This window comes from Pediculus humanus, genomic scaffold, assembly GCF_000006295.1.
Source record: "Pediculus humanus corporis 1103172107841 genomic scaffold, whole genome shotgun sequence".
NCBI classification, from domain to species: Eukaryota; Metazoa; Arthropoda; class Insecta; order Psocodea; family Pediculidae; genus Pediculus; species Pediculus humanus.
In genome coordinates, this window is record NW_002987423.1 from 99,753 (window position 1) to 112,977 (window position 13,225).

At 25.9% G+C, this 13,225-nt stretch overlaps 3 protein-coding genes across 3 annotated transcripts; 2 read left to right on the forward strand and 1 right to left on the reverse strand.

Annotated features, from left to right (window-relative positions):
- Positions 1-607: 607 nt before the first annotated feature.
- Phum_PHUM376160 (DNA mismatch repair protein, putative) lies at positions 608-4,264 on the forward strand (the record flags this gene model as incomplete). Its single annotated transcript, XM_002428282.1, has 13 exons — positions 608-706; positions 805-995; positions 1,095-1,216; positions 1,319-1,545; positions 1,619-1,813; positions 1,917-2,103; positions 2,241-2,487; positions 2,554-2,773; positions 3,034-3,135; positions 3,236-3,349; positions 3,500-3,708; positions 3,791-3,986; positions 4,259-4,264. The coding sequence occupies 13 exons, from the start codon at positions 608-610 to the stop codon at positions 4,262-4,264; spliced, it is 2,115 nt and encodes a 704-aa protein (XP_002428327.1).
- Positions 4,265-4,794: 530 nt separating this feature from the next.
- Phum_PHUM376170 (NADH-cytochrome b5 reductase precursor, putative) lies at positions 4,795-7,493 on the reverse strand (the record flags this gene model as incomplete). The annotated part of the gene is made up of 6 exons (XM_002428283.1): positions 4,795-4,984; positions 5,065-5,154; positions 5,234-6,198; positions 6,744-6,844; positions 6,951-7,121; positions 7,481-7,493. The coding sequence occupies 6 exons, from the start codon at positions 7,491-7,493 to the stop codon at positions 4,795-4,797; spliced, it is 1,530 nt and encodes a 509-aa protein (XP_002428328.1).
- Positions 7,494-10,508: 3,015 nt separating this feature from the next.
- Phum_PHUM376180 (glutamyl-tRNA amidotransferase subunit A, putative) lies at positions 10,509-12,174 on the forward strand (the record flags this gene model as incomplete). The annotated part of the gene is made up of 2 exons (XM_002428284.1): positions 10,509-11,784; positions 11,897-12,174. The coding sequence occupies 2 exons, from the start codon at positions 10,509-10,511 to the stop codon at positions 12,172-12,174; spliced, it is 1,554 nt and encodes a 517-aa protein (XP_002428329.1).
- Between the last annotated feature and the right edge of the window lie 1,051 nt (positions 12,175-13,225).

Consider the following 13,225-nt stretch of genomic DNA (forward strand, 5'->3'; position numbering starts at 1 on the left):
AGTGGGAATAAAAACTATTTCATAGTTAGTTAATTAGTTTTTAATAAAACTAATTTAAGTCAATTGTAATTAAATTACATTTTGTTAATTTTTATTTTTTATTTTTATTAATTATGTTTAATTTAATTCTTTGACAGAATAATAGTTCAAATGAAGTTTTCGTGAGCGGCGATGACATTAAATTAACCTGCAACAGCATAACAAAGTAAGTCGAATAAATTTTACCTTTTTTTTTACCTTTAAATAAAAAATAAGTTACATAAATTTAATTTTAAAAAATTTTTTAATAAACTGAGTATTGTAGCATATTTTTTTTAACGTTAATGTATTATTAATATTATATTTTTTAAGAAAAAAATTTCTTTCTTCCGAAATGCGAACGCCTTTTTGTAAAAGGGATATTCGTTTTAGAAATTCAGCATCGACTTTAATTAAAAATTCAATAACTGAAAATTACATTTTAGGTAATTAAAAAAAAAAAAAAATTTTTCACGCACACCCAACACGAATAGATTTTTAATTATATAAAATTTAATGTTAAAATATTTAATTTTCAGCTGTGACCGAAGGAAGGGGACAAGCTCGATGCGAAGTAGGAATTGCCGCCATGGATCTTAATCGTCCTTTTCTTGTTTTAAGTCAAATCAGTGACGGACCCAGATATATTAAATCTTTATCAAAAATAAATCTTTTTCATTTTACAGAAGTATGTATTTTTAATTGTATCATTTTTGTTTTTTTTAAACTCTAATTTAAATTTTAACCAATGGAAAATTATCCTTTGGATTTTATTTTTCTTTCCAGATGATCGTGCCCAACACTTTCATTGAAAGCGAAAATCAAAATAAATTTTTCGATTGTATGATATCAAGATTTCCAAATACAACTTTTACAAGGATACAAAGGCGACACTTTAGCGAAACCATCGGAAAAGATTTAATTAAATTGTATTGTTCGAAAGACAGCGATTCGGAACTCTTACTTTTTCGGGATAAGTTAATATCACTAAATGGCAATAACAATAATGATATTGAAATTTCTATTTTTGTATTTAATAACGCATCCGATGTTTTTATTTTTATTTTTCTTCAAAGGTTTTACGCTTTATCAGCAGCGGGAGCTTTAATTAAATATGTAGAATTCAAAAAAAACGTACGATTGGCTTCGCGTTCGTTAAAAGTTGAATATCAAGGAACGGAGGACATAATGATCATCGGTAAGTAGAGGGGAGGGGAAAAAATATTTTATTTTTTATATAAACTTTTTCATTAGAGTCATTTTAATATTTCACGTGTTTAATAGTGTTTGAATTTTCTAGATTTAGATACCGCTAATAGATTGGAATTAACAATGTGTGCTCGTAATCCTCAAATTAATATGAATAGAAGTCTTATGGGCGTGGTTAACCATTGTCATACAAAGGCGGGAACCAGACTTTTAAGAGCAAACATCTTACAACCCTATTTTTCATTATCTAAAATTCAAAATAGATTGAATTGCGTCGACGAATTGGTTTCAAATCAAATTTTTTTTTCTGGGCTCGAGGTATATATTATTTTGTAATAAAGTATGCTACGAATTACAACATTAAACTATATATATATATTGATTTTTTAAGGCTGCCATTAGAAATTTTACAAACTTTGAAGAATTACTTAATCTATGCATGTATTCGCCAAGACAAGATGGATTAAGAATAGCAGAATATCAATTGAAATATGCATTACATTTAAAAACTGTATTAGAAGCTTTGCCGAAATTAACGGCCTCATTGGAAGTGGGAAAATCCGAATATTTTAAAAAAGCATTAAAAGTATGTTCAAAGAAAAAAAATTTTTTTTTTTTTTTTTTTTACTCGCATTATTTTAATTAATTTATTTTTTTTATAGTATAAATGTTGAATATTTAATTTTCAGGAACTACAAGATTATAGATATGATAAAATTCTTTGCAGAGTGATTGAAACAGTTTCAGAAAACACGAGATCGGTTAAAAATTCAATTGCATCACATTTACATGGATGTTTTGCTATTAAATCAGGAGTTAACAGTTTATTAGATCTTGCGAAAAAAACTTATTGCGAAATTGTTCAAGAAATAACAGGTAAAAATTTCTGTTACATGATACGTAAACAACGCGATTCGATGAGCGAGATAAAATGAATAAACATTTTTTTTTATGTTAATATTTTTTGGCGCGTTTTCATTAATGATAATGACGAGAGAATTTTTTTTTTACAGATTATGTGGCAACGCTAAGAGATAATTACAATTTGCCTTTAAAAGTTGCTTTTTCTTCAAACAATGGATTTCATATTCAATGCATTTTACCACCGTCGGAACATTCGATGAAACCGACAAATCTTCCAAAAGAATTTATTCTTGTAAAAAAATCTAAAACAAAATTTAATTTTTACACATCGAAATTAGTGGCTTTGGATCAGAGAAGTCAACACGTTTTAAACGAAATTAAATTGATGACCAACGCGTGAGTAAACTAAAAAAAAATTATTCAGGTAATAAATAAATTTACTAATCTTATTTGTTTTTATAGGATAGTTTTTGAAATGTTGAACGATATCAGAGAAGATATAGGTTGTTTGTTCAATTTAAGTGAAATAATTGCAGAACTCGATGTTGTTATATCTTTTGCCAGAATAAGTTCAGTGAAAAATTATGTAAAACCGAAATTCGGAAATGAACTTGATCTCAAAGAATCGAGGCATCCAATATTAGATAGTATTCAAGATGGAAACGTGACCCCGAACGACGTGGTAAGTCAATTTTTCTATTTACATTCATTTGGATCATAAAAAAAAAAAAAAAAAATCCTCGCGATTCAATTTAAAATTTATATTAATAATTCATAAGAAAACATAGATTGAGTAATACACAACAATAAATTTGTGTTTTTACTTTCACACATTTCAAATAAAGAAATATTTAAAAAAAAAAAAATTTTATCTCGCAATGATATTAATTGTTAATAAATTTTGAAAGTAAAAAATTTTTTTTTTTTTTTTTTTTTTTCAAGATGGCCAAACCAGGAAAAAATTTTACAATTTTAACAGGACCGAATCAAAGCGGAAAATCAATTTACGTTCGACAAATTGCTCTCCTACAAATAATGGCTCAGGTAAATTCAAATTTTTTTTATTAATTTTTAATAATTGATATGTTGTAAGGGAAATAAATAAGATAAACATATTGTATTTTGTGAAAATATATATTTTCAGATCGGATGTTTCGTTCCAGCTAAAAGTGCTTCTTTTAAACCGATGAATAAAATTTTTTCCAGGCTCGGTTTTGACGATGATTTAGAAACTAATGCTTCCACATTGATTGCCGAGGTTAAATATATATTATCATTATTATCGATAATTATATCGGATAACTGTGATTTTGAAAAATGAACGTGATCCGTTCGAACGTATTATTAATTATAAGCGGTTATTTTTTTTATTTTTAAAGAATAGGATTAACTGATTAGGATTTTACAGATGCGAGAAATCGAATACATTATGCGTAATATGACGTCTTCATCCATGATAATAATTGACGAATTATGTAGAGGAACATCCGTAAATGAAGGTACGAATTTGGCATTCGCCATTTGCGAACAATTATTGGATTCTCAAGCATTTATTTTTTGCACTACTCATTATGAACTACTCACAAAACTAGAAGAAATGTATCCGACGGTCACAAAGTATTAATTTAAACAACTCGATGCGATTATAAAATTCAATTATAATTACAACTCTATTAATATTAATTTTTTTTTATTACAGTTATCATTTCGAAATGGAATTTGAAAATAATGAAAAAAATGATACATTGACAACGACTTTTACGCACGTTTTAAAAACGGGGCCCTCGAATGCAAAAGGTTATGGATTACAAGTCACGGAATTTCTTACATCTTTTCCAAAAGAAGTTTATGAAAAAGCCAAAGAAATATCTTTGAATCTCTATAAAGCTCCAAAGGTAAAAAAAAAAAAAAAAAAAAAAATTTTTTTTTATTATCATTATTATTAATTTAAAAAATTAACAAAGCATACATATATTTATATATAAAAAAAAAATAACACAGGAGGAACACATAATAAAAGGATTATCTAACAAATATAAAATTGCACATTTATTTAAAAAAAAATTATTATTAACAAACGAAGAAGAAGAAGAATACGTTTGTTCAGACAATATAATACCCGTAATACGCGATTACATGAAAATCTATAAAAATATTATTAAAACAGAAATAAATAATGGATTTCAATTTAAATCCAAATTTGTGAGTATTTAAAAATTTTAATTAACTATTATTATTAATCGTTATTATCACAATAATAATAATAATAATATCTTTTCAGACTAAAAAAAATAATAATAATAATGATATAAAGCGAAGAAAATTTTTCATATCTAATAAATATAAAAAAAAACAAATGACGATGATTACGATTGCTAAATTATTGGCTCGTAAAATCAAAAAAAAATATAAAAAAAATTTATTTTTATTTTTTTGATTCAAAAGAAAAAAAAAATTCGTCATTTAATCTTCTAGAAAGAAGAAAGAAAGAAAGAAAGAAAAGACAAATTTATTTATTTATTTATTTATTTACCCGGAATAAAATTAATTAATTATTTTTTAATTATCCGATAAAACAATGACTGCTATTTTCAAAACCTCTTTTAATCAGGTATCTATAAAAACAAAAAAATTATTTATTTATTTAACGAATATATATATGTAATTTATATTTCTAAATAATTAATATGTTTTTTTTTTTACTTACTCTTGTATCATTTCAGTAAATTTAATGGGTCCACAAGCGGAAATGAAAAAATTATCGATAAGAGAATTTTTGGATGGCTCGTCTTTATCGGTAAGTAAATAATTATCAAGAATATTTTCATCTATTCTACCTATTAATCCGTTCCACGAAGAATTAGGTTGAGAAAGGCAATAAGTGATTTTAAACCTATCAATATCATACACGTTATTAATAAAAATTTGATCGTGTAATGTACGCAACGCACTCACGCACTCTCTCTTCCTTACCATTTTTCTTTTTTCGACAAATCATCCAATTCTTTTTTCCAAATAATGTCTTCTTCGTAACGATTCAAAAACAAAAGATTCATGGATTTTCTGAAAAAAAATAAAAAATAAAAAATATAGTTCGTTATGATGAGAGGAGATTTGTAAATAATTTAATTGAAAATCTCACATTTGATCTTTTTTAGATATTGCCCAAACTATTATTTTAAGCATCGGAGATAATCCGGATCCCGCAGCTATCAGGTATAATTTTTTAACGTTATTTAATTTTCTTATGTTAAAATTCCCGCTCATTCCTCCGATTTCCACCACGTCTTGTTCTTTTTTTCCAAACAAATAAGGAGTGAGAGCACCTTCGCTATAATACTTAACCATAAAACACAAATAATCGTGATGCCAATGCCTTAATGTGGGTTCCCCGTGAGGAAGGTACGGCGGAATGGGTGTGTATTGCTTTGCGTAGTCTATACCTTCGATTATTCCTCTAATTCTCACGTCGTGTCCAATGGGAACCCACATGAGGACCTTGTCGACAAATTTAAATACAAAAGTTCTCACGTTATGAGTTATTTGATTTATATTTATTATTTTGGCTTTGTGATATTCTTCTATTTCGTCAACGCGTGTCATCATCATACCGTGATTTTTATCATTTTCCCCATACGTATTCCAAATTCCTTCTTCTTTTTTTTCAAATTCTAATTCTACTTTTCCCGTATCCGTGTTAACTTTAACGACGCACGGCCACAAAACTTTTCTTTCTAATTTGAAACAGTATAAATGAAGTTTTTTTTTAACTCTGATCAATATTCTTAAATGTTGTTCTGGTTTGAGTTTGACGAGGATTTGAGGTGATGATATTTTACATTGAAAAATAAATTTTATACATTGCGTCGTTTGGCACCAACACATTTTAATGTCGGATTCGAAAAAAGAATCTTCGGAGCAACCGGCTTCGAATTCGTCATTTTTTTTTTCTTTTTTAAATTTTTCTTCTTTTTCTTCTTCGGTGCATTTGATATTTTCAAAAAATGCTTTTTCAAAATCGTCAGAAGTTGCCGTCGGATTGTTTTTAACCAATCGTCCGACCAAACATTTTTGCAAAATGGATTCGTAATTAACCCAAGGATGAATCTGAAAATAAAATTTCCTTATTGTACACGTAAAAATATCATTATTAATATTTCATCTTTCTCTCTCTCTCTCTTATAAGCGTTTTTTTTTTCTAAATTAAAAGAAGCAAGTTGAAATAATAATATCTGTTGTGTGTATTTTTGTTACGCAAATAATTATTTAACACGATCTACTTACGACAAATCTATTTCCGAGCAAATAATCAAGTCAATAAAATCTATGTTTCACAATATTTACTTTAACGGAAACCAACATCCCTCCCCTCCCTCCCTAATCCCCTCCCAAAAAAAAAAAAAACATAAATTTTAGTGCATGCGTTTGAGATTCTAAAGGTAATCAAATATATATATATATATAATGTAAATAAAAAAAAAAGAGAAAAAGAAATTTCTGAATTCGAATACGTTTATTTGTTAGAATTAATATGAATCTGCATGTGTAAAAAGTAATTTAAAACAAAATGTTTGCAGACAACAAACCGCGTGCACAAACATATTAATTATGTTTTTAAAAAAAATTTAAAAATATTTGACAATACCTCCTACCTCAGTGAATAGTTTTGTCGCATCTTTACCAACTCCTTTCATTAACTCTGGAACGCCTCCAGGATGAAAATTCATGTAATGTGATACATTGTAAACTTTTCCTACAGATGAATTTAAAATTCATCCTTAAATTTTTTCCAAATAAATCATAATAATAATAATAATAATAATAATTATGTAGTAACGTTGAAAAAATAATAAGCAAACCTCTTAAACTTATCCAAGCGTTTTCTTTACTGTTATGTTCTGCTAATTCATCTAAAGGTACATCTTTTAATACTCCGCCAACGCCTGTTAAATCTTTACCAGAATTTCCCAACCTAATCCAATCCATGAGAGAGTGTCCAGGATTAAGGGCAACCTTATTCCTGGGATTACCTGAAAAAAAAAAAAAACATCCACGTGTTGGTACATAAATTAAAAATCAACAAAGAGAATAAAAAAAATTGAATAATAATAATAAGTTATTTTTTTTTTCAGATTCTAAATAACGTTTAAAATAATTTGCAAATTTTTTTTTTGTTTATTTTTTTCATTAAGGTCCTTTGGTAATTAAAATCAAAGTGCACGAATGAAGGTTTTTTTTTTTTTTTTTTTTTTTACAATGCGTCAAAACAAACATTGTAAACAACAACAACAAAGAAGAAGAAGAAGAAGATGAAGAAGATTTTTGGAGGGCCTACTCTATAGAATATAATCGTGTACGTTTATTATTTGATTCAAGTGAACTTTGGTACCAGAGCTTAACATTTTCAATTTATCATTATTGCTTCATTGAATTTTATTCAAAAATGGAGGTTTTGGCTTTTTGCAATGAGCAGGTAAGTAATTAATTAATCACGTATTATTATTTCGTTAAAAATTTCTTAAATGAACTTTTGAGTTTTTTTTTTTTTAATTCCATATAAAATTTTAAATGTTTAAAAAAAATTTAATTTAATCACATTTGACTGTGACATTTCATACGAAAATATTATTAATTTTAAATTGATTTTCGATTTGTTAAAATAATAATAATAATAATAATAATAATTATACTGTTGACGTTTCGGGGGGTTCGTTACCCTATAATTGACCAAAACGAGGAAACAAACAAACAAACGGTCAACAGAATATGAATTCAAATAATTTTATTGCACGATTAAATCAAAAAATAAAAATACGACCAACCAATTTTCTTTTTTTTTTTCACGTTTTACGGTACATCTATAAAAATTTATCATTTGACTATTTTATTAAATTTTTTTATGTTTGTAAAAAAAGAAAGAAAAAAGTATTGAGTCATGGCAAAAAAATTTAGGACAGTAAACAAAGGTAGAATTTTATTATTTGAGGGCCAACAACTCGAGTTTTTAAAACTAGGATTAAATATTTATATATAAAATGATGTAAAAGTAATTGTTTATGTCAATTTAAATTATACCACAATTAGGTCATTACATATCAACTTCAAATAATGAACTAAAAAAATTTCAATCAAGATACTTTAATTAAAAATTGATTTCTCGATAAACCAAAAACTACATGAATGACTCGAAAAACAAGTATAACACCATAAAATTAATAATAATAATAATATCATTTATTATGTGGTTCGAGAAATGTTTTCATTTAAAAAAAATGAATAATGATAAATCGATAGAAAAAATTTTTTTTTTGTAAATTTTCAATATGAAATAACTTAAGTTTAACAAATTAACCAACATTTAAAATGATCAATTAAACATGGCAAATTTAGATTATAAGATTTTGTTGTAAATGATATCGAACATTGATCATTTTATTTAAATAATATTTATATTTATAAATTACCTTCATTGTTACTGTAACTAACTATTGAATCTTGAGAATTGTTTTTAGTTTTAGAAAAACAACAAAATTTACACAGCAAACAATTTTCTTTTGACATTTTTTTTTGTTATTCAATCAATTTGAAATGTGTTGAATATGAATCAAGTCAATTTTTTCATTTCCTGCCTTTTTTATTTAAGTAAACAATTTGGCAAACATATTTCTTCACTATTGACAATAAGCCAACAAAAAAATTTTTTTTTTTTTTTTTTTTTAAATGAACTTTGATTATTTAATACACATGATTAAATAAAAAACTTATTTCAGGTGAATATATGGTTAAAAAAACAAATAAATATAAATTTAACTATTGTAATGAAAATTATTTCATTTAATTTATAGGAAGAAAACAAAAAAAAAAAAAAAATTTTTTTTTTCTATATCACAAAATGAGAATCTAAACTGATAATCTCCACGTAAAAAAATATCGATTTTGAAAAAAGGTGCTTTTTCCCTAATGATATGACCAGTAATTATGTAATTTTTACTTGCCTGTTGCAGAACCAACCGAAGTTGATGAATCATTTTTTCTAATAGCTTTCAAACTAGTTGCCATTTTTTAGTATTTTACTCAAATTATAATTTATAATTTTTCAAAAACTAAAGGTAAATACTTTCTTTTTATTTAATTAAAAAAAAAAATATATAAAAAAAAATACTATAAAAAACTTGATGACATTGTTATTATTCACTTAATAATAATATTTTGAACTGAAATATAAATATGGTTTTTTTTTTTTAAAACATTTCAAAAAAAAAATTAATTAATTTTTATGAATTTGCGTTTAAAAAAATATTTATTGTCACTTGCAAGCAGACGAAAATTAACATGTACGTGCAGTACAATATTGGAATCGATAGGTAAATGAATTATTTCGAGTCTCGTTTACATCGTAAATAAACAAAATGGTCGTTTAATTTAATCCTAGGTTTTTTCTTTTTTTTTTTTTCTTACAATTTATTCTTCCATTGACTTGTGTATATCATTTAAAAGTATATTTGCTGTGAAATATTTTGGTATTTATTCTCTCACCTACCAATGTACGATTATTAGTCTATAAAAAAAAAGTGTTGTAATAAAAAAAAAAAAAAAAAAAAAGAATTTAAGCTTGAAATAAAATTATTAAAAAATATGTTTTCACTAGTTTTAATTCAACAGTAAGTATAAAATAAATCAGTGTGAAATTTATTTTTCAAATTTTGTATTTAAAAGTAAATTTTTCATGTTTGTGTGAAATGTATTAAAATTAAATTTTTTATTTTAATTCCAATGTCACCGTTAATGCAATACACATATTCAAAAAAAGTTAAAATGTTTTTTGCTTATTAAAAATTTGAATTATTTTGTCTATTTGTTTAATATTATTTAAATAATATTTTATTTTGTTTTTATGAAAATTCTAAATCATCTAACATTGTAGCATATATGTATATTATTATTATTATTTAATTTCAAAATTTATTTAGGAAAAATGATAATAATGTAATCTGTTAAAATGATGTTGGTTGTGGACTACGATTGAACAATTATTTCATGTCATGAAGTAAAAAAAGAAAAAGGGGAAGAAATTTCTGAAATATTAACACAGAGTTACAAATTAAGGTACAATATTAATGTTGGACTTGTACATACCTGATTTTAATAAATGACTATTATTGTCATCAATCATGTTAAATAATTTAAATTTAAATTTAAATTTTTTATTACATTTCTCGAAAAAAAAAAAATTAATGACAATAAAATTATTCGATAATCACAGTTTCGAGACATGTCCTATTTTTAGTTTATTTTTTTTGCAAAATGAAATTTGTGAAAAATTTTAATGCAGATGAATGAATGAAAAATTCATTTCTTATATCTTTTCTTGTTTTTTAAAATTTAAAAATGAAATTTTTTGTTTGTTTTGTTTTCAGATGATAACCAAAAGTCAAATCCTGGTGGTGGGGTTGAAAGTATTTTTTGAAACTGTTCAATTAATTGTAAGAGCAATTTTATGGCTAATATTCGGTGGAAAGGGAGAAAAATTACCACCAATAAATAACAGTTTATTATTGTGTAGTGCTACATCATTGGCTCATCAGATAAGAACTAAAAAAGTGACCAGTGTTGAAGTGGTGCAATCCTTTATAAAAAGAATTCAATTAGTCAATCCAATTTTAAATTGTGTTATCGATGACAGGTTTGAAGATGCCTTAGAAGATGCAAAAAACGTTGATGAAATGATCGCATCTGGGAAATTCACGACGGAAGAATTAGAAACTCGCACTCCTTTCTTGGGAGTGCCTTTCACCACGAAAGACTGCATATCAATAAAAGGTTTATCTTGCACGGCGGGGATATACAGCAGAAAAGGAATGAAGGGTGAAAAAGATGCCGATTCCATAGCTTTAATGAAAAAAGCCGGAGGTATACCGCTGGCGGTAACCAACGTATCGGAGCTTTGCATGTGGTGGGAAAGTTTCAATCCCGTTTATGGGAGAACGAAAAATCCTTATAATACTAATCATATAGCGGGAGGTTCATCGGGCGGAGAAGGTTGCCTTCTCGCTTCCGCAGGTTCCGCAATGGGAATCGGTTCAGACATAGGAGGCTCCGTTCGTATCCCTTGTTTTTTCAACGGCGTTTTCGGGCACAAACCATCGACGGGAATGGGTTCGTTAAAGGGTCACATTCCTTTACCATCTAATACAATGCAAAAATCATATCTGGTAATAGGTCCTATGTCGAGGTTCGCATCGGACTTGTTGCCCATGTTTAAAGTCATGGCTTCGGACCACGTGGAGGAGTTGAAATTAAACGAGAAAGTCGATGTGACAAAATTAAAATATTACTACATGGAAGACGATTCGGGAAGCGTTCTAACAAGTTCCGTTGAAGAGGAAATAAAGGAAGCCGTTCGAAAAGCTGCAAAACACTTCGAACAAGTTCACAATGCAGAAACGCAACGCGTCGTTCTTAATAAATTAAAATATTCGATGGCGATATGGTTTGCAAAAATGAGAATTCCCGAGGGTTCCCAGTTACCCGTTGAGCTTTCAAACAATAAAGGAAAAGTTAATATTGTGAAAGAATTTATTAAATTTCCATTTGGATTGTCGAATCACACTCTGCCTATTCTATGCATCGGACTCATGGAAAAATTAAATCCCGAATATAACAGTCCTAAACACGTTAATTTCGTATCCATGTGTAAAGAACTTTTAGAAGAATTCCAGGTAAAAAAAAAAAGAAAAAGGGATTTTATATTTGTCGCATTTTGATTTTTAAATTTTATTTTCATTTTTTTAGAATTTATTAGGAGATGATGGAGTTTTAATTTATCCGACGCATCCCACGGCTGCTCCTTATCACAATGAACCATTATTTAAACCTATAAATGTAGGTTATACGGCTGTTTTTAACGTTTTGGGTCTACCATCTACTCATTGTCCCATGGGTTTGAATTCAAAGGGTCTTCCGATAGGAATTCAAGTCGTTGGAGCTTTAAAACAAGATAGATTGACATTAGCTGTGGCTTTAGAATTAGAAAAAGCTTTTGGAGGCTGGGTACCTCCTTCGTCTCTTTCTAACTCTTCATAAAAAATAATAATAATAATAATAATAATAAATTTTTTTTTTTTTTTTTTTTATCCGATACCGACGGATTTTATTAAACAATGTGAGTTCTTATAATAAATTATAAATTTAAAAAAGAATCAACATTTTATTAAATCAGTCTCATTTTTTTTTTTTTTTATATATATAGCAGAGATAGTATTAATCATTTTAATGTTTTTTTTTTTTTATTATTTCCATTTATATAATACAGTATTGAAGAGAAACGTTATACGTAAAAGAAGAAGAAAAAAAAAAATTTATTTATTTGTTAATCTTTTTAATAAAAAAAGAAAATAATAATTTTTATCTGAATTTTTCAGTTGGTGTAATTAATTTAAAAAAAAAAAGAAATATTGTATACGCAACAAAAACCGTTTTTATTTACTTAAAACTTTTAAATATGTAATAAAATATTTTTTCCATTCCAGGTAAATATTAATATGATAATTTATTATAGTTGAATATGAATATATAAATTGTGTTATCGATAAATGTTTTTTTTGCGTGGTTAAAATGAATCTAATCTATATTTTTTTTTCTCTCTCTCCATATTAAAAAAAAAAAATTCAATTTCTTTAATTATTTTCTACGTGCGAAATTATTTATTATTATTATTATTATAAGGATGGTAGCGGTTAAATTGAATTTATTTTATTTAATAAATAAAATAAAATTATATCAATATTAAATTTATTATAATAAAGACGCTTTTAACATAATAAATCATTCATAATTTAATAACCGGAAATCAAAAAAAAAATTATTATCGAATTTTTTTTTTCTTTTTTTTTAAGATTTGGAAAAATTTAATTTGTTTATTGACGGTGACGTCATTAAAAAAAAAAAATTAAATGATAAATATTAAAAAAAACAAATTCATATGATTTTTATTGATAAAAATTATTATCGATATATTGATATATTAATATTATGTTTACATTGTTTTATTATTATTATCAATTATTAATTGATTAATTTTTTTAAATTCAAATAATTTGATTGACACATTTTAAAGAATTTTACACACACACAC